Genomic DNA, 22875 nt, shown 5'->3' on the forward strand with positions numbered 1-22875 from the left:
GAAGGGACCTTTGGGTTCATATAGTTCACCTTTTATGGGAATATCTACAATATCCAAAATAAGTGATAATTCATTCTTTGATTGAAGATCCCTAGTTGAGGGATGGGAATGAGTTCTTATTACTTCCTGAGGTAGCTCATTCCCATCTGCATTAGCTCCAATCAAAGTCATACCTAAGGTGAAACAAATGAGGCTTTGTTCTGGATGTCACACTTTAGATAATACAAAAATCTGAAAATATGTATAACTTCAGAAATTGAACTCAGGATCTTTCTTGGTCTCCCCAGTACTAAGGTACAGTGCCAGGCACATAATAAACACTTGATAAATGATTATTTATTGGTTAGCTAAACTAAGAAATGATCAATCCCTACCTCTGTTAATAACACTCAACCTTGAAATTCTATAACAACTCATTTCCTTCTTCCACTGTCTTAATTGCTTTTTATATTATTAAATCTTGAATTACAAAGTTAATTTGAAGGCACAATTTATGCTGCTTGCCCTAAGCATCAAAGTTACTAGTTATAGCCCCAAATCTTTCCCTTTTATTATTCCTATTTGCCTTTTCCCCACTTCTACCCATTGCTTTTAGTTCTGGGGTTGGCAGCCCTGAGGGGCCTCTCTAAAATTGGAGTCTGAAGATAGTTCAATATCTACTTCAGTTTCCCAGCTGCTAGCTTATCAGGATTCTGTTTTTGTTCTGGTAAATGTTGAGGGAAGAGGTAGACAATTGAGATATTTCCCAGAGGTGACAAAACCCTTCTTCACCTCAAGTTGAAAATGATTGGGATGTTTAATTTGTTCCCCCTCCCTCAACCCTCTCCAGCTTCTGCCTAGCCACTGGATGCTCACCGTCATGGGGATGTTCCAGGCCATGTACACGTGGGACTTGAAGTCGTCCATCCATACCTCTGCGGCTCTCAGGGCATTTCGCTTTGCATAGTAATCAATGTCGTTATTGTAGGGTTTCTTTGTGCGCTCGATATGGGCCACACGGGAACAGGGCAGTACCTCCATGCTGCCCCCACACTGCCAGACCTGGGGAGAGAGGATGGAGACCTGAGCTATGAACATGGCCAGGACATGGCTGTCTCAAGTAAGGGAAGGGAGTGTGGAAATGCTTTTGTGAGTTACACGGTGGCCTTGAAGTAATCCCTAGGATTGCCAATGGACTAAGTATTAGTTGATTCTTATGGTTGTATTGTGTCACAACTATTTGGACTTTAATAACTGTTACCAATGAAACCAAAATTAATTAATTGATAAGCATTTATTAAGTACTTCCTCTGTGCTGGGTATTTTATATATACTGGAAATAATATAAAGACAAAATCAAGACAGCTCCTGCCCTCAAGGACTTACAGTCTATTGCCAGACAGGATAGACATAGATAAATACTTACAAAATGTATACAAAATTCAGGAGGAAATTGAGATTGAGAGAAGTTTGCCCAACGTCATCCAGGTGGTAAGTAGTAGAAATAGAATTTGAATCTGGAACCTCAGATTTCAAATTAAGCCTCCTTTACATCACCCTACCTCCCAGTATTTTCTATCACCCCAAAGTATAAATCTCATACTTTTGGTTCCCAGGTCTTCTTTTGATTTAGATAAGCTCCAGAGAGATAGAACTTCCCTGAGGAAGTGGGAGTCATAGTTAGAAATAACACAGGACTTCTCTGCTCAAAGACCTTCTAGAACCTCCACTCCCTGTTAAATAAAGTCCAGACAGCAAAACAACTGTTTGGTCATGTATACATATATTGTATTTAATTTATACTTTAACATATTTAACATGTATTGGTCAACCTGCCATCTTGGGGGAGGGGAAGGAGGGGAAAAATTAGAACAAAAGGTTTGGCAATTATCAATGTTGTAAAATTACCCATGCATATATCTGGTAAATAAAAACTATTAAAAAAATAAAGTCCAGACTCCTCAGGATGATATTAAAGTGGCAACATAGGATTTAGCAACAATGAATTTGGAGTCAGAAAACCTGTTACAAGTTATCCTTATGAATGGACAAATTACTATGTCTCTCTGCGTTTGAGTTCTCTCACCTGAAAAATGAGAACATTGGGCTAGTTGATCTTTCCAGGTCTTAATTCTATGATTCTATGACCTCTCTACAATTTGGCTCCACGGTACCCCAGCAGATGTAGCTTGTACTAGCAGCTTCCTCTTGCTTTTTAAACACAATTTTATTTTATGACTCAATATTCCAGACAAAATAGATGACTCACAATTTTCCGGATTCATGATGCCTTTTCCTATCTTTAAGGCTTTGATTCACATGGTTCCTTCTTCCTAGAATTATTGGGTCTTGAGATTCTGCGTATTCCATGAAGCCCAGTTCCACTGCTCCTGCCTCCAGGGAACTTTCCCTGATTTTCTGAGTTTCCCTCCTTGGGGCCCTGTTCCTACCTATTCCTGCCTCTTCTGTACTTGCCTTCACGTTATAATTACTTATGTTTACATGTTAGTACTCTTAACCAAATGATGAGTCCCATGATGGCAAGATCAATCTTAGGAAAAAAACAGAATTGTAAACAGAATGATATGTATCTAATTGTCTCTCCCATCAGTATGTGAGTTCCTTGAATAAAGGACCTCTCTTTCCTCTTTCCCAGTGCTTAGTACCATGACTGGCACCTAGTAGGTGCTTAAGAAATGTTTGTTGACTGACAGCTTTCTGAGATCCTCTAGTCAAAACCATATTTGAACAGAATTCCTACTGTAACTATTTATAATTTACTAATTTTGTGTTTTTTACTAATAATTTTTTTTACTAATTTTATTTATTTTTTTTTTTTTACTAATAATGTGTTAATCTGAACTGAATTAAGGAGAACATATACACCCATTTATTCTCTAATTCAGGCACATCATCTTTTGTTGTTTGGTCATTTCAGTCATATCTGCTTTCTGGTAATTCCATTTAGGGTTTTCTTGGCAATGATACTGGAGTGGTTTTCCATTTCCTTCTCCTGTTCTTTTTATAGATGAGGAAATTGAGGCAAATAGGATGAAGTGACTTGCCCAAGTCACACAATAAGTGTCTGAGGCTAGATTTGAACTCATCCTAACTCCAGGTCCAGCGTTCTATCCTCTTTGTTAATTAGCTGCCCAATACATCATCTTTATGTAGTTCAAATCTTGACTGTATGTTCAAAGATAATATTTTGTGTGTGTGTGTGTGTGTGTGTGTGCATCCATGCGTGTGTGTATGTCCTTCTAGCTAGCAGTCCAGTTAACCCAAGAGCTCTGAGTCAATAATAGCTGACATTTATATAGGGATTTAAAGTATAGCTGTTTTACAACAATTCCATTAACTTGGTAGTAGAAGTCTTATTTTCTCCATTTTACAGATGAGCTACCTGAAGTTCAGAGTGATTTGCTCAGTCACATAGTTAATAAATAGATCAGGATTAGGAGGAGGATTTGAACTCATGTATGACTTGATTCTGGACCCACTGCTTTCCCCAGTACATTATTCTTCCTGTAGAATAATTTTTATTTTTTTTTGATGTTAAAGGACAATGAATGCAGAACGCCGTGCTGCTGTTTCCGATCCAGTTCAACCAGACTAGAATTCTCCCTAAAGCCCGCAATACATTTCTCTTCTCTGCGTGATAGTTAATGACCTTGTAATTTTTTATATATTTTGATACTAGGGACCCATACATTATCTGAGTGGCAGAGTTATTTCCTTCTAAGCTCCCTGGGAGATTGATGCTTATGCAAAATGGAGAATTTAAAAGGCTCTAAAACCACAGCTTTAAGGGAAACAGTTTAACCCCTCCATAAATTCCAGGAAAACACTGGCAATAAATTTTTCCCTGCTACAACTCAGAGGGACCATGCACCCAACTCAGAGCAGAACAGGACAAAGGTTGGCCTTTCTCAGTTTCAGGAAATGTATATTGTAACAGGGATGCTGAGTTAAATATGGCTTTGGCCAGAGGACCCTGGGTCATCGATCTAAAATTGAAAAGGATGTTAGAGACATCAGAGGATTTTGCCACATCTCTGGAAGGCTTTTGGGTCCTTAAAACTAAGAGTCAGGGATATTGGCTTTTTGGAGCTGGCCAAATAGAGAGGATTGAGTGACCCATTAAGTGGGATAATGTATGTAAAAGGGCTTTGCAAATCTTAAAGTGATATATAAATATCAGTTATTATTATAATGAACAATTAATAAATTAGTCTATTACTTATATTTTCTATTATCAATATCACTTTATATTATATTGTTGTTCAGTCATTTTTCACTCATATCTGAATTCTTGTGACACCATTGGGAAGTTCTTGGCAAAGATACTGGAGCAGTTCGCCATTTCCTTTTCCAGATCATTTGACTGATGAGAAAACTGAGGCAAACTAGGAGGTAAATAACTGGATGCTCGGGATACAAAGACAAAAAGGGAGTCCCTGCCCTTGGGAAGCTTCCATTCTATTAAACAGACAGTAAGAGCAGAAACTGAGGCAAACAAGGAGGGACATGACTGGATGCTAGGGATACAAAGACATAAAACAAAAAAAGACACAAAAAAGAAGCTTGCATTCTATTAAACAGACAATAAGAGGCAGCATGTTACAGAAAAGAAGACTTCACTAATACAAACAGATGTTCATTGGGAAGATGATTGGGGGAGTGTTAGTGGACTTAAACTGTAGGACCTGAAAACCAAGAAATTCAATGAGATCTAATGCTATATTAAGAGAGATGAAATTTCAAGAATTAGGGAGATTAGGGACTCTACCTTGGTCAGACTAATATAGAGAATCTTACATGGAATTCTAGGTAGCACATTTTGGGAAGAGCATTAATATGTTGGAAAAGCATCCAAAGAAGGGTAATGAAGATGAGCACCTTGGAACTTAGGCAAATAAGGATAAATGAAAAGAACTAGGAATGTTGGAAAGAAACCTGTAGAACAGAAGACACATGGAGGACATGAGAGCCAGATTAAATTATTTGAAGAGCTGTCCTGAGAAGCATTTGGTTTGGTCTGCTTGCCCTACTGGGAAGAGCCAGGAGCAATAAAGGGACATTGAGAAGAAGCAAACAGGTTTGATGTAAGAACGTGCAATTTGTGATTTCCAAAAGTCAAATAAAAAGTAGTAGCTTCCCCTGCAGTCTTTAAAGAAGCCAAAATGGCTTCTTATTGGGCATGTTGTCATTTTGTGTAGATTTGTATTCAGCAACAGTTTGGATTATGTGGCATCCACGGTCCCCCTAATTCTGAAGTTATATGATTATATCAATTCAAACCTGAAAATGAAATAGAATTAAACTAAAAACAATACTACTGTAGTTGAAAAGGCTAATACATTTCCTAGAACGAGGTAAGTAGATTTGAACTTTTGTAGCTTAAATCAAAGCAGTTTGTGTGTTTCTGTTTTGGAGAAGTGGCCCCTTGTCCATTCTGTCTTCCACACAAGAATTCAGCACCAAAACTGGCTGTTTGAGAATGACATGATGAGTTGCAACATCTGACTTCCCCAAGCTCTATTGACGCAGTTACGAGACAGCCAAGTTTGAAATCCAGACAAGGCTGAAGGGGAGTCCTGTTTTCAATTACAGATGCTGAGGAAGCAGCTGCTAATGCAGTGTAGGAAGGAGAGATTTTCAGAGTCATTAGTGACAGTGTGTTTACAGCTAGGAGATGGTTGGATGGACTTCATGAGAACAGGGCTGACAAATGGGATCTGGATTTTTACTGCAAAATTTGCCATTTGCTCATAATTGTCTCTATTCATTTCCTGTGGGGCTGGTTTGCTTTAACTTAATATGAGAGGAAGTGTTAAAAGGCAGAAATCTGGGTTCAAATTTTATTTCTACCTCTTACTAGCTGCTGGACAACAGTCTCTGATGTTTCTCATCTACAAAATGAAGGTGTTGGATGAGATGACCTCTAAGGTTCTATCCAGCTCTAGAACATGCACTCTCTGAGGACAGGGGAAGCTTTTGTTTTCTTGACTCTTGCCCTCACCTAAAGAATAGCAAGAATATCCATCCAATATGTATTTAAATATCTTAAGTTGGTTATGCCAAATAGTCAAAGTATTGGAACTTTGCAAGTACTTTGCAAGTATTCCCCTCATTGCTTTTGAGTTCATTGAATGAATTAGGGTCAACTAGGTGATACCATGGGGGTAGGACACTGGGATTGGAATCAGAAGGAATTTTATGAGTTCAAATATGACCTCAGATATTTCCTAGCTGTGTGACCTTGGGTAAGTCACTTAACCCTGTTTACCTCAGTTTCCTCATCTGTCAAATGACCTGGAGAAAGAAATGGCAAACCACTTTAATATCTTTGTCAAGAAACTTCCTACATGGGGTCACAAAGAGTAATAAAAAAACGCTAGTTGTAGAGTTTCGGTGTCCGACCTTTGCTCATGTCTGGAATGCACTCTTTCTATAGCTCCGCTTTCTTCTTTCTTCAGGAAAAAGTCTTGAAGCTTCCTAGATTTTCTTAGTAGCTAGTACCTTCTCATAGTGCCCTTGTATTGAACCTTTTTGTATTTAATTTGCCTTTTTATTTTGTTTATACACATGTCTAGATCTGTCTCCCCATTAGAATGGGAATTGTTTCTTTTTCTTTACTTGCATCCCCTAGTGTAGAACCTGGTATATATTAGGAGCTTAAGAAATGCTTGTTGTTAGTTGACTGATTGGCATCAAACTCAAAGTAGAAATGGATCTTGCTGCTTCATTTTGATCTAAAAGGCTCCCATAAATAAATATTGTTTTATTTTATCTATTTGGTTATACATTTCCCAATTACATTCCAATCTGTTTCTGACCTATGGACACTGGGAGAGTTCTGTGAGTCATATATACCCTGCTCTTTCCCTTCCTCTCTCCCAAGTCTGGGATTTGATTCTGGAAGCAAGACCACTTCATTTAGCATACAAGTTAACTGAAGCCTACAGCATAGAAGGATTTTGTCCAAGGTCACAAAGTTAGGAAAGCAGAATGGAGCCCATGTCCTTTGCCTATAAATCTATAGCCTTTCTCACTACATTGTAGCATCTTTTCCTCCTAGAATAAAGCCGTAGATTTATTGGACCTCCCTCATCAACACTTGTGTTTCTAAACTACAAGGTGATGAATTTTCAAGCATAAGATGTTGGCCAAGAGATTATTATTGATTTCTGCTGAGGAGTAGAGCTATTTCTAAGGATAACAAAGATTCATTTGGAATTATTATTACTATTGCTACTATTGTTGTTGCTGTTTCTACAATCACCAGAGATTTTTGATTTAAGCCCAAGGGAACTTCTGAAAGCTAAAATGAGAAGGAGAGGAGAATTCCCCAGTAGCAGAGCCACAGACCCGAGTTCTCCTGTTCCCTGGTGATGTGCCCTGGGAAGCTCCCACAGTGCTGGATGGAGAGTCCATTTCTTCCCCCACCCTCTTGGGAGAAGATTTGCCAGACTCAAAAATGAATTTCATTTTATTTCTAAGTCACTGGGAAAGCCACAGGAGAAAAGTGTCTCAATTTTGCCTGCAGCAAGGAGAGTCCACCTACTCTCTTAGATCCAATCAAACCTCAGTATTAGGTAAACATTTTTAACCTGTCCTCTCCCCTCAAAAAAAGGTAGGAGGTCATTCTTTTTTATTCCTAGGAACAAATTCCTAACTCAAAAAGCCAAACTCATGAATTGAATGTTCCTGATGAAAAGAAAAAGCCTGTTGAAAATCACTCTTGCTTCCCATGCTGGGAAAGCACTTCTTGGTTTCTGCTGTTGTTGGAGGAACAGAGATCAGAGCCCAGACCTGAGAAGGTAAAGACACTCAGCTTGTCAAGTGACAATCCTGTTCTCTGCACTTTGTAATGTTCTCTGTTTCGGTTTTCTTGGGGTCTCTGGGAGCAGCCTTCGGTTCAGTTCAGTAATCATCACATGAGTAGCCAGGGGTTAAAGTCCAAATCCTTTATTATCTCCTTCAAAATCCTATCTCCTTCACTTGGGGCTGGGCTAGCTTTCTTAGAGGCCTATTTCTCTCCTTGGTTCCGAGAGCTTGAGCTCTTGCCGGCCAGTTCTTTGTGTTTTCTGCCTCTGCCAGCTTCTTGAAGTCCTCCTGAATGTGTCTTGGTTTCTGTGGGGGAGGCAGGAGGACCGCCACCATGGTCTCTGTCTTCCAATTCTGTCTCTGAATTTGTTTGATCTTATATCCTCTCTAATCAAAGGGGTGAATCTTGTGGAACTATATTAAGTGCTAAGTACATGTACTGAACTAGAGAACTTTTAAGTACCATGCTAAACAACCATTGTCTTTATCAATTCTACTGAGTTAGCACCTTGTAAGAATCCTCTGTTTCAAGTTCAGAGTTCTGGCCCATAGCACAGTTGATGAAAATATACTGTATATATTTGGTTTTTAATACTTGAAGGGAAGTAAAACTAGTGGACAGAGAATCATCCTTGGAGCCAGGAAGACTTGAATTGAATCTTACTGGGTGCCCAGTAAGATTTAACAACTGCTCTCTACAACTGGAAATTATATAGAAGGAACTGACTGACTGATGGGATAGGATTTCACTTTGGAGAGAGTTCTTAATACCAGTGAAATTACAGGGTCAATCCCTATCTTTATATTTTATAATTGCTTATATAAATATTTGATGTCCTTTTTCCATCATTAATAGAACATGAGCTCCATGAAAGCAGAGATTTTGATTTTTTGTTTGTTTCTATATCTCAATGTCTAGGACATGGTAGGTTCTTAGAATTGGAAGGGACCTTAGGGATTTCCTGGTCCAATTCTCTCATTTTATTGAGCAGGAAACTAAGGATCAGAGCGGTTAAATGTGACCCAAAATTACATGAGTAGTAATCAGTAAAGACATCTTTGGAACCTAGACCTTTCCCCCACTAATTGATGTGCCATTCCTCTTTAAATAAATGCATAGCTAAATGGATGGATGTTGATTGCTTTTTAGGACTCAGGGACCATGCAAAGCAGTTCCCCACAGGGGAAGGCTGTCAATCTCTGGATTTTCATTATGGTTATGCAGTGACACCCTAGATTTCTCTGACATGCTTACATTGAGTAAATATAGAATCAGAGATCATTGAGTCCATTCCCTCACTTTATATTTGCGTAAATTGAGGTTGGAAGAGGTTAAATGACTTGCCCAGCTTCACAGAGCTACTGTCTGAGGTAGGATTTAAACTTAAACCTTCCCATTTCCAAGTCTAGCTCTCTGTCCCCTGCACTTCTTAGCCACTTTTGAGAGGATGTGTTGTTTTCTCCAAAGCAAATTCAATAAATAAATTCAATGCATCATAACCAGACTGAGGCATATCATGGGTACCCATCAAAAACTCATTGACTGAAAGTGATGAGCATGATATCATGCTCTTAAGACCTCTTACTTAGCATTCCTCTTCACAAGACAATCCTGGGTCCTGTGCCATGACCAACGTGGTACAGAAGGAGGAGGGTTGGACTTGTAATGGAAGGACATAGCTCTCCTCTCACTACTGTGTGATTTTGGACAAGACAACTATTCTTTAAGCTTCATTATCAAGTACTTTTTGGGAAGAGTAGTTATTCATTGTTCTACCTAGCCTCAGAGGGCACAACCAGAAGCACTGATGCTGAAGAAAGGCAGAGTTAGGCTGCATATGGAGCAGGGGGTTGCCACCAAATGGGTTGTGTTCCTTGAGGAGAGAGGAAGTTGTTCTCCCTTGAAGATCTTCAAGCACAGGATCATCAAAGAGGGATTTTTGTTTGGGTATGGGTCAGATTCAATGGCCTCTGAGATTTCATGACAATAAACTACAATTTGGTGGGGAGACCAAATTGTCCCTCTGTGTCTCCACATGAACTCTTGCTCTAGGGGGGAGACTTGGTAATATCTGGAGGGACTAAGCATAATGAGTACCTTACAAATAGGCTCCATACACCGAGAAACAAATGCCTATGAAAACAGTAATTAGGCAATGGCTGAATGAATGAAAAGTCATTTATAAATTACTTGCTATATGTCAGGTACAGAGCTAGTTACTGGAGATAAATACCAAAATGAGACAATTCCTGCTTTTAGAAAAATTGTAATTGGATGAATTGCACATATCAGAGGGAGCGATAGCTTACAAGTGGCACTTTGGACTTAGGAGTTACAGAAGATGGCAAATTGATTAATGAATGAAATGGTTAATGAAATATCTTTGAGTGCCAACTATATAGCAAGACAGGGCTATGCACTCTCCTATCTCTCTCTGTTTCTCTGTCTCTGTCTCTGTCTCTCTCTCTCTCTCTTTACACACACACACACACACACACACACACACACACACACACACACACGAGACAGACAGTGCTTCCCTCAAGAGAAATTATATTCTAACAAGGGAAGACAGGGCCTATAGATAGCAAAGTGGATAGAATAATTGTCCTGGATTCAGGAAGACTCATCTTCCTGAGTTCAAATCCAGCCTTAGACACTTACTAGCTGTATGACCTTGGGTAAGTCACATGACCTTGTTTGCCTCAGTTTCCTCAGGAAGATGAATTTTCCTGAGTTCAAATCCAGCCTCACTTACTAGCTGTATGACTCTGGGTAAATGACCTAACCCTGTTTGCCTTAGTTTCCTCATCTGTCAAATAAGCTGAGAAGGAAATGGCAAACTATTCCATTATCTTTATCTAGAAAACTCTAAATTGGGTCACAGAGGCAGATACTTAACAACAAAAAGACTTTTCTTATATGTATCATGTAATGTGCTATTCCTGTAAGAGGGCTTTGACATGGAGAGTCTCAGAGACAGCTGGTTATTTTAAATCCCTTCTATGTGGCGTGTGAGTATACAAAGATCAAAGCTAGACAGCTTTCTTTCTATATTGTAGGTTTGAGGGAGGGCAGAGACTGCTTTTTGTCTATTTTTGTATCCCCAGCACTTCATATAATATCTGGTACATAGTAGGAACTTAATAAATGCTTATGGTTTGATAGTGGAGGTACAACACATATAGTGTGGCTCAAGGGTCTAGGGAATCAAAAGGAACGTGAATAGAGCCACAACGGCAGTCAATTATTCCTTCTTTCTGGGAGAAATGCATAGTTTGATTTGATTATTCAGAATGAGAGGTAAGGGCAGGGTTGGGAAAGAGGCCCATGCAATAGTGAGGTGGATGGCAAGATGCCCTGCTAAATCCTGGCTTCCTGGTGAGTGGCTGATGCAAAACAAAGTACGGGTCGAGGTTGGCTAGATATAGTGATTTAAGTGAGTTTTTCTGCCTGCTCGCTCACTCTTCTGTGAAGACGGATGAGCCCCGGAGCAGCTAAGCAGAAACACAGGCTCCTGGGGCTGGTCAGCCTTGGACATATTTAACTTTAGAGGCAGTGAAGCTCCAGCTGCATGAATGGCAGAGCGGTGGGTGGTGGGAGACCCGGGGCTGAATGTACCACTCACTCACTGAGATTTGGGAAATTCATGGATCAGAGTCAGTCTCTCTATACCAACACTTGAGAGCAGCTGCAGGAAGGTAGTGGCTGCTGATGTTACTAATCAGCCAGGATCCTGATAGCCAGGCAGACGGGCAGCTTGGTCTGGGCTCCAGTGTCTCCAAATGGACGACATCATTTTGGGGGTCAGGATACTCACAAGAGCCACAGAGGACTGGAACCGTGGATGCTATTTCTGGCTCCCTCTGCCTAAATCCCAGAGTTTCTGGCCCAAGGCTGTGAACTCGTTTGTCATGTTCCCTGGCATTTCAGGATCTGCTCTGGGGCTCTGCCCGCTGCTCACTGCCCCAACCCTAGGGAAATTTAGAGGCGATTGGGTTTCTGGGCAGGAATGAGGCTGCTTCATTTCAATGTGGCTCTGGTGTCAGGCAGCCCAGCTGTAAAGATTGATTGCTGGGTTTGGCCTGACTCACCAACTTACAGCATTTTCTCCACTGTGAAAAATATCGTTGTTGAACATACCAGGGCAGAGGCAGGAGCAGCAGGTTTTATGAGAGCGGGATCTCAGGGGTGAGTGCCAGGCATCCTATGGAATGCTGATCTTAAGCCTTCTGGCTGTTAACCAGAAAAGGGAATAAACATTTATTCTTGTTGTGTAGTTGTTTTTCAGTCTTGCTTGCTTTTCTGGGACCCTATTTGGAATTTTCTTCCGAAAGATACTGGGTGGTTTGCCATTTCCTTCTCCAGTTCATTTTATAAATGAGGCAAACAGGGCTAGGTGACTTGCCCAAGGTCACATGGCTATGAAATGTCTGAGGTCACATAGAGTCTTCCTGATTCTATGCCCAAGGTTCTATCTATCTATCTATCTATCTATCTATCTATCTATCTATCTATCTATCTATCTATCTATCTATCCATCTATCTATCTATGCCAAGTTGACTGATCATTTGGAGACAGTCTTATTATGAGGAATTATGGATATGTCATTTTGAACTCCTGTAGGTGGGTTCAACAGAATCATGAAATTTCCAAGTTGTTATGTGTGACAGATATCATCTTGCAGGACTTGTATTTGACAAAGGATTCCCTCTAGACATCAATGGCAAGTGACCATCTAACCCAGAAGCATCGAATATAAAGCCCATCAGAACCAGTTTAAATGGAATTGGGAAAAAATGAACAAAATAAATAAAAATACAATACATTATAAAGAATATTGGTATGTGGTTTTCTAAGTTAAAATGCAGACACAGGGATCCTTATGATTCAATGGCTTTTTTTTTTTTTTTTTTTTTTTTTTTTTTTTGTAATTGAATTTGACACCACGGATCCAATCTCACATTTGTGGAAAACTTTTAATGATGAAAGGTCTTTCCTTATGTCAAGATTAAGTCTCTCTCTTTGTAACTTCTCCCTAGTCCTGGTTTTGGGGTTAAGCAGTCCAAGGCTAGGAGGGCAGTTAGATGGCTCCATAGTTCATGGAATGTCTGGACTGGAGTCAGGAAGTCATCTTTCTGAGTTCAAATCTGGCCTCAGACCCTTGTACTAGCTGTGTGACCCTGGTGAAAATCATTTAACCCTATTTGCCTCAGTTTCCTCATCTGCAAAATGAATTGGAGAAACAAATGGCAAAACATTCCAGTATTTCTGCCAAGAAAAACTCAAATGGGTCCCAGAGAGTCAGATATGACTAAAATAGCTGAACAAAGAGATGGAGGTAGGATAAGTATTATAATCCACACTTGGGGGCAGAGAGTTTTGAGCTTGTGATTTCACTGCTGCAGGCAACTCCCTCTACCAAAACAGATCAGCAACTGTTTGGTTTTTTTTAATAGCTTTTTAATTGACAAAACACATGCATGGGTAATTTTTCAACATTGACCTTTGCAAAAAACTTCTGTGCCAACTTTTCCCCTCCTTCCTTCCACCCCCTCCCCTAGATGGCGGCTACTTCCACACATGTTAAATATGTTAAAGTATATGTTGAATATAATATATGTATACATATTTATACAGTTATCTTGAGCAACTGTTTTTAAGTTAAATAATTTACCTATCGTCATAAACACAAAATATTTCAGAATTGGGTTTTGAACCCAGGTCTCTACCTTCCTCACCTGTACCTCTTAATTTTCTTGGCTTCCTTAGCGATTTCATTCAACTCTCACCTATATAGAATGATTTTCATGGTATCCTTACTGTCTATACCATTTCCTCTCAAATTGTCTTTACATTGTATACATATTGTTATATATTCAGTTGTTTATACACTGTCTCTCCCATTGGAATCCAATTTCTTGAGGCACAGGTCCCTTTTTTGTATCCCTAAGTTATAGCACAGTGCCTTGCAAATAGAGGCTATATAACAGCAAGCATTTATTAAGCCCCTATTATATGCCAAGTGCTATGCTAAGTTCTGAGGATACAAAGATATCCAAAGGAAAAAAAAAGATTCTCTGCTTTCAGGCTACTCACAGAATAATGGCACATAATAAGCGCTCAATAAATGCTTGCTGACTTGACTTCTTCAATATGAATCTGTCTATCCACCATGCTATGGTGCTTCTCTCTCCTTCTTTTACAATTTAGAAAAGCAACAATCAGAGAGATGAAATGACTTGTTCAAAGTAACTCAGCTTATGACAGAAGCAGAATCTCATAGCTCCAAATTCACCTCTCTTTCTATTAAACTGCTTTTTCCAAGTTGGTGGTTTTTAATCAGTTGGCTTTGATGACACTGTTGGCTGGCCTGATGATGACTGACAGTCTGGCCAACCAATGTGACAAGAGACATAGAAAATGCTGGAGTTATTCCCATTCTCTTTCACTCTCCACTGATTTAACACACGTTTCCTTGGTAATAACTTGAAAAGTTCCAGGGTTTTCTGCTTAGGAAACATGAACATTCCTGAATTTTCTAAGGTTACTAAGTGTCTTCCTTACCAGGTCACAAGAATAATAGTTGATATTTCCAGAGGGCTTTAAGGTTAATAAAGTGATTTCCTTAATCATGTACTGTGAGATACACAACATAAATTTTATTAGTCCCATTTTACAGATGAGGGAACTGAGGCTAAAGGAGGTTAATTGACTTCCCATTGGTCCCTCAGCTAGTATAAATTTAGAGCTAGAAGGAAGCTTAGAGTCCCTTGAGCCTAAGTTTTCATTTTATATTTGAAGAAACCTACACACGATGAGAATAAAAATTACTTTCTGGGGTAAATATTAGAATTGGTACTCAAACTGGAGTATCCCGATTCCAAGTTAGGTACTCTGCTTACTATGCCCCTTTGAAGTGCTAGTATGGGAGTAGAGTACAATTCTAGCCAGGACTGAATATTTTCAAATAAAGCTGTCTCTGGGGTGTTTATAACCTTGGTGCTCACAAAAATGCAGTCAGAATTTCTATCACATGGCTTTTATTTACATCATCTTGGCAGTTATGTGTGTGTGTGTGTGTGTGTGTGTGTGTGTGTGTGTGTGTGTGTGTGAAGTCCAACTGTAGAAAACAGCATATATTTTCAGGTTTTTTTTCAATGTAGTGCTGATTTTTTTTTATTCTTTGTTTTAAAAATCCTTTATTGTATTAAATGTCTCTCTGGGAGGATGAAGAGAAAGAATGCAGGAGAAATTTAGATGATGTTAATACAAAATTGTTCAATAAAATGGATTTAAAATAAAAGAAATATTCTCAACCCTCAAGAAGCTTACATTCTTCTAGAGAAGGGCAGCTCCATTCATTTTCCACATAGCTGCTGAATTGATAATTGTGCCTTCTGGAATATCATCCAAATATTTTCCCTCTTTCCCTTTAAACAATTAAAAACCAATCTGAGGAGAAAATACAACTTCCTTACTCCTTTCTAAAGGTGAAGGACTATGGTTGTGCCCCCTTCAGAGAAAGGTTTTTAGGTTAAGTAAGTTACCTATGGTCCCAAACACAAAATATTTCAGAATTGTACCTCTTAATTTCCCTGACTTTCTTCAAGATTTCCTTCAACTCTCACCTGTACAGAATGGCTTTCAGCTCTGGATGACAGGTTGTTTAATGTTGCTGAATAGCTTCCCTTTCCCTCTCCTCTTTAAAAAATTCATTGTTTCAGGGGATGGCTCTCTGAGTAGAAAAATTGGAAAAGGGAGGAATATATTTGGAAATAAAGGTAATATAAAAATATTGAACCCTAAAAAAACTGGACTGAGGAGTTTGTTTTTTACTCTAGAGGTACATAAAGTATCCATTCACTTATTTCATGGGATAATAAACAGACCCACAATATCCATTCTGGGCTGTCAAAAAGAAACAGATGAGAAGCTGACTATATGAGATCAATTTGGTGGGTCCAGATGCTGGTCCTGGGGAATATCTTGAATTTGGTTTGACTGGTAAAAACAGGAAAGGGTAAGAACACAATGACTCAGAACTAGATCTAGGAATAGGAAAGGAAGCGCCATATAGAGTTCAGCACAAATGAGGCTGTATGGGAGTGGGGTTGGGGTGGGGGGGAAATAGCCTGTCATTGTGAATGAGGGGCTTTCTTGTTTCTTGGAATCATAAAGACTTGGATTTAGGTTCCTTCTCTAACATATAGTCTTTGTGGCCCTAATGAAGTCCTTTAATATCTCCTTGCACTGGGCACTTCTTTTAAACTACAAATTATTGAGAAGCTGCCAGTCTGTGTTGGCAGAGGAAGTTTCAATAATGGCATCATAGGTCAAGTTCAAAAGCATAAATATATAGAGTTTTAATGTCAGGTGATCTCCCTTTCTCTAGGGTTGTACAAGGCTTTATGTGAAGATGATAGTTGCATATGAGAAATATGAGTTTCTTTTTTCTTTTCTAATTAAATTTTCTTTTTATTGTGATCATAAATACCAACAAATACTTTTATATACAAAAAGCAAGAAAAAGGATCATTGTGAACTTTTATTATAGAAGAAAGTATCTACAATGGGTGCCTCTACTTCCTTGAATCATCAGCTATTTCTAGCACTATCATCCTAGTCACCCAGCCTTCAAATCTTGTATCCTCAATTCCTCAGTCACACTCACCTTCTGCCACTCATGCAATGAGATGTTGTCTTGCTGTTTCTAGTTTCATTACATCTCTTGAATATACTCCCTTCTCTCTCTCTTTGACACTCTCACCCTTTTGGAGTAGCCCTCATCTCCTTATGTCTGGACTACTTCAATAACCTGTGTGTTAGTTTCTCTGCCTCAAACCTCTCCTCACTCCAGGAATCCTCCACTCAGTTAAAAGCACACATCTGAGGTGGAATCAAGATGGCAGAGAAAAGACAGGAAGTTAGCTAAGTTCTCTCTAATTTCCTCTGAAGCAACTTTAAATTACACCTCAAAATGATTTCTGTAGTGAACTCACAAAAGATTGGGGTGAAAGTTTTCCAGTCTAAGATAACTTAGAAGGACTGCAGAAAAATACTGTCTCACTCAAGTAAAAGGGAAACAGACCAGCAGAGATGGTATCTGGGCAAGTCAGTGGGAAGCTCCCTAGTACAGGTCAACAACAGAGGCCTCACATCTCACAACTGAGAACCTCACTTCTGAGGTTCAGCAGTCCAGATGTACCATCGGGTATCTGTAAATTCTCCAGCTCTAATGTAGCAGAATAGTGATCAGGCCAGAAAAACCTGGAGCCTCTGGCAAAGCTTTCTAGATTAGGCTGGGTGACCCCAATGCAGCTGTGAACTACCCAGCTCCAGGGATCCTGGCACAGAAAATCAGTGGAACAGTGCCCTTTATACTCAAAAGCCAAGCTCAACTTTAAAAATCATGACACAGGCTGGAAAATGAGCAAAAAACAAAAAAGAGTCTTGATCATAGAATGCTACTATGATGACAGGGAAAAGCAAAATATAAACTCAGGAGAAGACAACAATGTCAAAATATCTATATGCTTTTAAAACCTCAAAGAGAAATAAAAGCTTGAGACCAATTTAGGAGAAAAAGAGATAGAATAAGAAAAGTAGAAGAAAAATGGATAAAGAAATGAGTCATGCAAGAGAACCATGAAAAAAGAGTCAATAGCTTAGAAAAAGAAAACAACTCCTTAAAAAGTAGAATTGGCCAAATAAAAAAGGAGGCACAAAAGCTAACTGAAGAAAATAATTCCTTAAAATTAGAATTGGTGAAGGGAAGCTAATAATTTAATGAGACTTTAAGAACCTACCAAAAAGAATGAAAAAAATAGAACATTATCCCAGTGGTAATTACCTCATTAGAAAAACAACTGACCTGGAAAATAGAACTAAGAAAGGTAATTTAAGAATTATTGCTTAATCCGGAAACCATGATTTAAAAAAAAAAAACTAGCCTGGATTGTATTTTTTCAGGAAATTATCAAAGAGCCCTGATATCCTAGAACTAGAGAGTAAAATAATAAGTATAATAATCTATCAATCACCTCTTGAAAGAGATCCCAAAATGAAAACTTCCAAGAATATTATAACTAAATTTCAACTCAGCTTAAGGAGAAAAATCCTTCAAGCAGCCAGAAAGAAACAATTCAATACTGAGCAGTTACATTCAGGATTGCACAGGATTTCATAGCTTCTACATTAAAATATTGAAGGGCTTGGGACATGGTATTCTGGAAAAAAGCTTGGACTACAACCAAGGATATATTAACCACAAAAACTGAGCATAATCTTTCAAGGGAAAAATGGATATTCAATGAAATAGGGCACTTTCCAACATTTCTGATGAAAAGACCAAATCTAAACAGAAAATTTGATTTTCAAATACAAGACTCAAGAGAAGCATAAGAAAGATAAATGGGGAAAAATAAGTTGTGCAATAAGATTAAATTATTTACATTCTTAGAGAGAAAGATGCCACTTGTAACTCTTGTAACTATCTTTATTATGGCACTTAGGAGTATACATGAGACAGTGGATATAGGTGTAAATTGACTTTGAAGGGATAATACATTGATTAATGAGTGAGATATGTTAATTAAGGGATGAGAAAGAGTACTGAACTGAGAAAAAAGGGAAAACAAAGGCAGAGTGGGTTAATTATATCATCTGAAAAGGCACAAAGGACCTATTATGGTGGAGAGGAAGAAGGGAAGGAGGGTGAGCATCCATGAACTTTCCTCAGATTTGGCTCAAAGAGATAATAAGATCCATCTAGTTGGATATAGAAATATCTTATCCTATAGAGAAATAAGAGGGGAGAGGGATAAAGGGAGGTTAATAGAAGGGAAGGCAGATTCAGAAAGCACATGTCAAACTTCTTCTCTCATCCAGTCAACTTTAATGCCTCCCTATTATCTCCAGCATCAAAAATAAAATTCTCTGGATTTTAAAGTACATCACAACCTAGTCCCTTTCTGCCTTTCCAGTCTTCTTATGCTTTCCTTATTCCCTTCTAAATACTCCTTATTCCAGTGACACTGGTCTCCTTGCTGGTTTTTACACACCGTATGCCATTTCCCAGCTCAGACCATTTTCCTGCTCATGTCTACAATTCTCTCCCTTTTCATTTTCATGTCTTGGCTTCTCTGGTTTCATTCAAATCTCAGCTATAATCTCACCTGACAAAAAGCCTTTCCCAGAACTCCTTAATTTTAGTGTCTTCTTCGTAAAGTATCCCCACTCTATCCTCTTTATATCTTTTTTGCACATAATTGTTTACATGTTATTTACCCAATTAGATTGTGAAATCCTTTACAGCAGGGACTATTTTTTTGGCCTTTCTTTGTATCCCCTGAGTTAAGAATAATTTCTGGAAGATTGTAAGCATTTCATAAATCTTTATTAACTGACAAAGTCACTATGACCCAGTTTCCTCATCCATAAAATGAAGGGAATAGACCTCTTTGTTCTTTTCTAGCTCAATCTATGATTCCATGCATAATCGTGTGCTTCTCCCAGTAGAATATAAGTTCCCTGAGGTCAAAGACTATTTCACTTTTGTTTAGGTATTTCTCTCCAGTGCTTGAAACAAAGTAGATGCTTAGTAAATGTTTATTGTTTAGTCACTTAACCATGATCCAACATCTGAGGTGGCATCTGAACCCATATTTCCTGACTCCAAGGCTAACATTCTATCCATTATCCATGATATTTTGCCTTTTAGAGAATTCTCTTGAATGAAATCTTCACATCTCTGACACCTCTTCCTTCTCCCTCCTCTTTTCTGTCTTGTATTCTGTGGCTGCTGCAAGGGTGATCAGAGAGCTTGCTTTCAGGGGCCATTTGAAATAGAATATACAATAAAAGCAATTACTGAGGGGTGTCTGCCTCTACCCATTTCCTGTACAGAGAGCTGGAAAAATGTGCCTATACATCATTTTTATGAAGGCACTTTTCTGGACTCTCAGTTCCTTTAATTTTGCCCTGGAGCATCCCTGCCACAAGGAACAGGGAACTCAATCCTGTCATCTGTCTGTCCCCTGGCTCTGCAATGATCTTTCTCCATCTTTTCTTGCCAGAGGCTATCACCTGAGAAGTGATAATCTCTACAGAGCATTGATGATGTCAACAAGCTTCCAAGGACTCTGGGGAGTCTTTATAAACATCTGGCCCATTGTATACAGATCCTGTGTTATAGGAATATGTGACTGTTCCCACTCTGTTGCCTTTGGTTTCTGACATGGAGGCCAAATAGCCACTTGTCAAGGCTACAATCATTTTTCAGTTGTATCTGACTCTTCATAACCTTCTTTAGATTCTAGATGCTGGATAAGGTTTGGATACTGGATACTGAAGTAGTTTGTTATTTCCTTCTCCAGATCATTTTATAGATGAGAAAACTGATGTAAAGAAGGTTCAATGACTTGCTCAGGGTCACAATGTATGAGGCTAAAATTGAACCCAGGAAGAAGAATCTTCCCGATACCATATTTACACTCCATCATCCAGAGCTTTTCAATAACCAATAACTCCACCACCCTACACACAATTCTCTGTCTTGCTTTTCCATTAGTAATATTTCTCTTTCAGAGGTTTTCCTGACCCCATATTTACACCCCATCTATTGTTCTACTCATTTGATCTTGTCAAGTATAGGAGCAATACCTCTTTAGGCATAAACAAGATCAGATGATATTTAAATTCTAGCCAAGTATGAGATCCTGTGATTTCCTATGGTCATAGAGTTATGTCAGTACATCAAGTACTTATGGTTTTATCAGTAAGGAAACTGCTGTTATTGATACACATCACAATGCATCTATGTTAGAAAGTGGCCAAGAATAAAAATATTAAATATTTCTCTTAGCTCTATACAGTAAGTATTAGAAACAGATTCAAACCCAGATCTTCTTGATTTCAAGTCTAGCTGTCTAGCTATGGAACTCAGGTCAAGAAACTTAGCTCTCTTGGCTTCAATTTCTATTTAAAATGGAGGGGGGAGAGGTGCTCTGAATAAGCTTCCTCTAACTCTCAAGCTAGCTTTCCATGGTCCATTATCCTGTACTGATTCCCTCTAATCTCATATTTGACCCAATAACCTCTCTCACACACAGAAGCTTGATCTCCCAAAGTATCTTCTCAAGTTTTAATCCCTGTGATTTTTTCTCTTTTCTTTCAGACTCCACATTTTCTTCTATCTCCTAAAAGTGGAAACAATCTTTTCCATCCTTCTGAGCTCATTAGAAAAACTTGCCTCCCTTAAGAAACAATCTCTTTTTAGGAACAAGATGATGCTATTTGGTTCTGTAACATAAATATCATATTGTTGTTGTTGTTGCTAGTAGTTATCTATTAGCTAACCAGCCTAGTTTTCATATAGCATTCTAAATATTTTCTCATTTTATATTCACAACAACTTTGGGATAAAGGTGCTATTAGTATAATTATTTTTACATATTTAGAAACTGAGGTAAACAGGGGTTAAATGACTTTTCTAGGATTATGTAACTGTGAAGTGTCCGAGATTGGATTTGAACTAAAGTTTTCCTGATTCCTGGTGCAGTGCTCTATCCACTATGCCACTTAGCTACAGAATGACAGATGTCCATTGATTTTTCTCCCCATTTATCCTTCTGACTCCAATGCTTAAATATGAGTCACTCATTGTTCTTTCTATTTTGTTCCTTTGGGCTGTGAACAGCTCTGCACCGAATACAGGAGACAATTTATCTTGCATGAAATTTATTCTAGGAGGGCAAATCTGAGGTCATTTGAAACTAGGAACTATAAGACAGGATAGAAATTTTCACAAAATGAAGGATCCTGAAGGGTTAGACCTTAGAAGTCATCTAACCCATACTCTTAATTTTTGTTGTTATTCAGGCATTTTTCAGTTGTGTGCAACTCTTTGTGACCCAATTTTGGGTTCTTGTAACAGAGATACTAAAATGATTTGCCATTTCCTTCAGCTCATTTTTCAGATAAGGAAACTGAGGCAAAAAGGGTTAAGTGATTTGCCCAAGGAGCACACAGCTAGTAAATGTCTGAAGTCACATATGAACTCAGAAAGATATCATCTATTCTACAGGCCTGGAACTCTACTCACTGTGCCATCCAGTTGCCCACTCTTCATTTGATTGAGAATAAAACTAACTTTAGAAATGAAAAGTGACTTGTTTAAGGTCACATGACTAATAAGTGGTAGATTCAGGACTTGAATCCAAGATTTTGAAATCCAACATCATTTATCCCTCTTCTACACCATGTTCCTCTGATTGTCAGGGTGGTGAGATGGAGACTGGTAAGAATGTGTTTGAGGGGAAAACAGAGATGTGAGACAGTTACAGAGATTTTTCTTATGTTACGTAGCTGTATAGTATAAAGAGCTACTTTAAATCCTATACCTATTTTAAAGTCAGAGGAGTTGGGCTTGATTCCCAACTCTAACTTTGATTACCATGTAATGTTGAACAAGCTGCATAATTTCCTTATATCTCAATTTCTTTCTCTATAAAATGAGGGAATTGCATTAGATGGGCTCTAAAATCTTTTTCTTGATCTATATTGATGATCCTACACACACACACACACACACACACACACACACACACACACACACACACATGCTTTTTAAATTAGAAGGATCTTCTATCTGGAGTTTAGCCTAAGCAGGTAAGAGTGTTTAACGATTCCTTTACTTAGAGCAATGGGGGATGGGAGATCAGAAAGAATGATATTATTCTTTTATCCTCTCTATCTGCTCTGTTATTCCTCAAAATGCATATATGTCTCCATTAACATTCTCTAGTTTACTTTAAACTTGAGAGAGTGCAAATCACATCCATGCAGTGGAATGTAAGCTTTCTTTGAGATGGTGTTGCATTTGTATCACCAGAGCCAAATACAAAGTAAGCATTGAATAAATGTTTGTATGATTGGCTTACTGAGGATTAGCCCCAATTGTGCCAAGGGTAAGTTCTTTCTTGGAAGTAGAGTAGAATTCATCTTGAAAACAAGAGGAGGAAACAACAGAGGTTTCTGCCACTCAATAAGATTGGCGTTTCAG

At 38.5% G+C, this 22875-nt stretch overlaps 1 protein-coding gene across 3 annotated transcripts in view; it reads right to left on the reverse strand.

Moving 5' to 3' along the window:
• The window catches only part of GALNT9 (polypeptide N-acetylgalactosaminyltransferase 9), a 282033-nt gene that overhangs the window by 31677 nt on the left and 227481 nt on the right, over positions 1 to 22875 (reverse strand). For all 3 annotated transcript variants that reach the window (XM_074299933.1, XM_074299944.1, XM_074299953.1), the window contains one exon: positions 856 to 1041. In XM_074299933.1, coding sequence (XP_074156034.1) covers positions 856 to 1041 — 186 coding nt within the window. The remainder of the gene's footprint in view (positions 1 to 855; positions 1042 to 22875) is intronic.

This window comes from Sminthopsis crassicaudata, chromosome 1 (assembly GCF_048593235.1).
Source record: "Sminthopsis crassicaudata isolate SCR6 chromosome 1, ASM4859323v1, whole genome shotgun sequence".
NCBI lineage: Eukaryota > Metazoa > Chordata > Mammalia > Dasyuromorphia > Dasyuridae > Sminthopsis > Sminthopsis crassicaudata.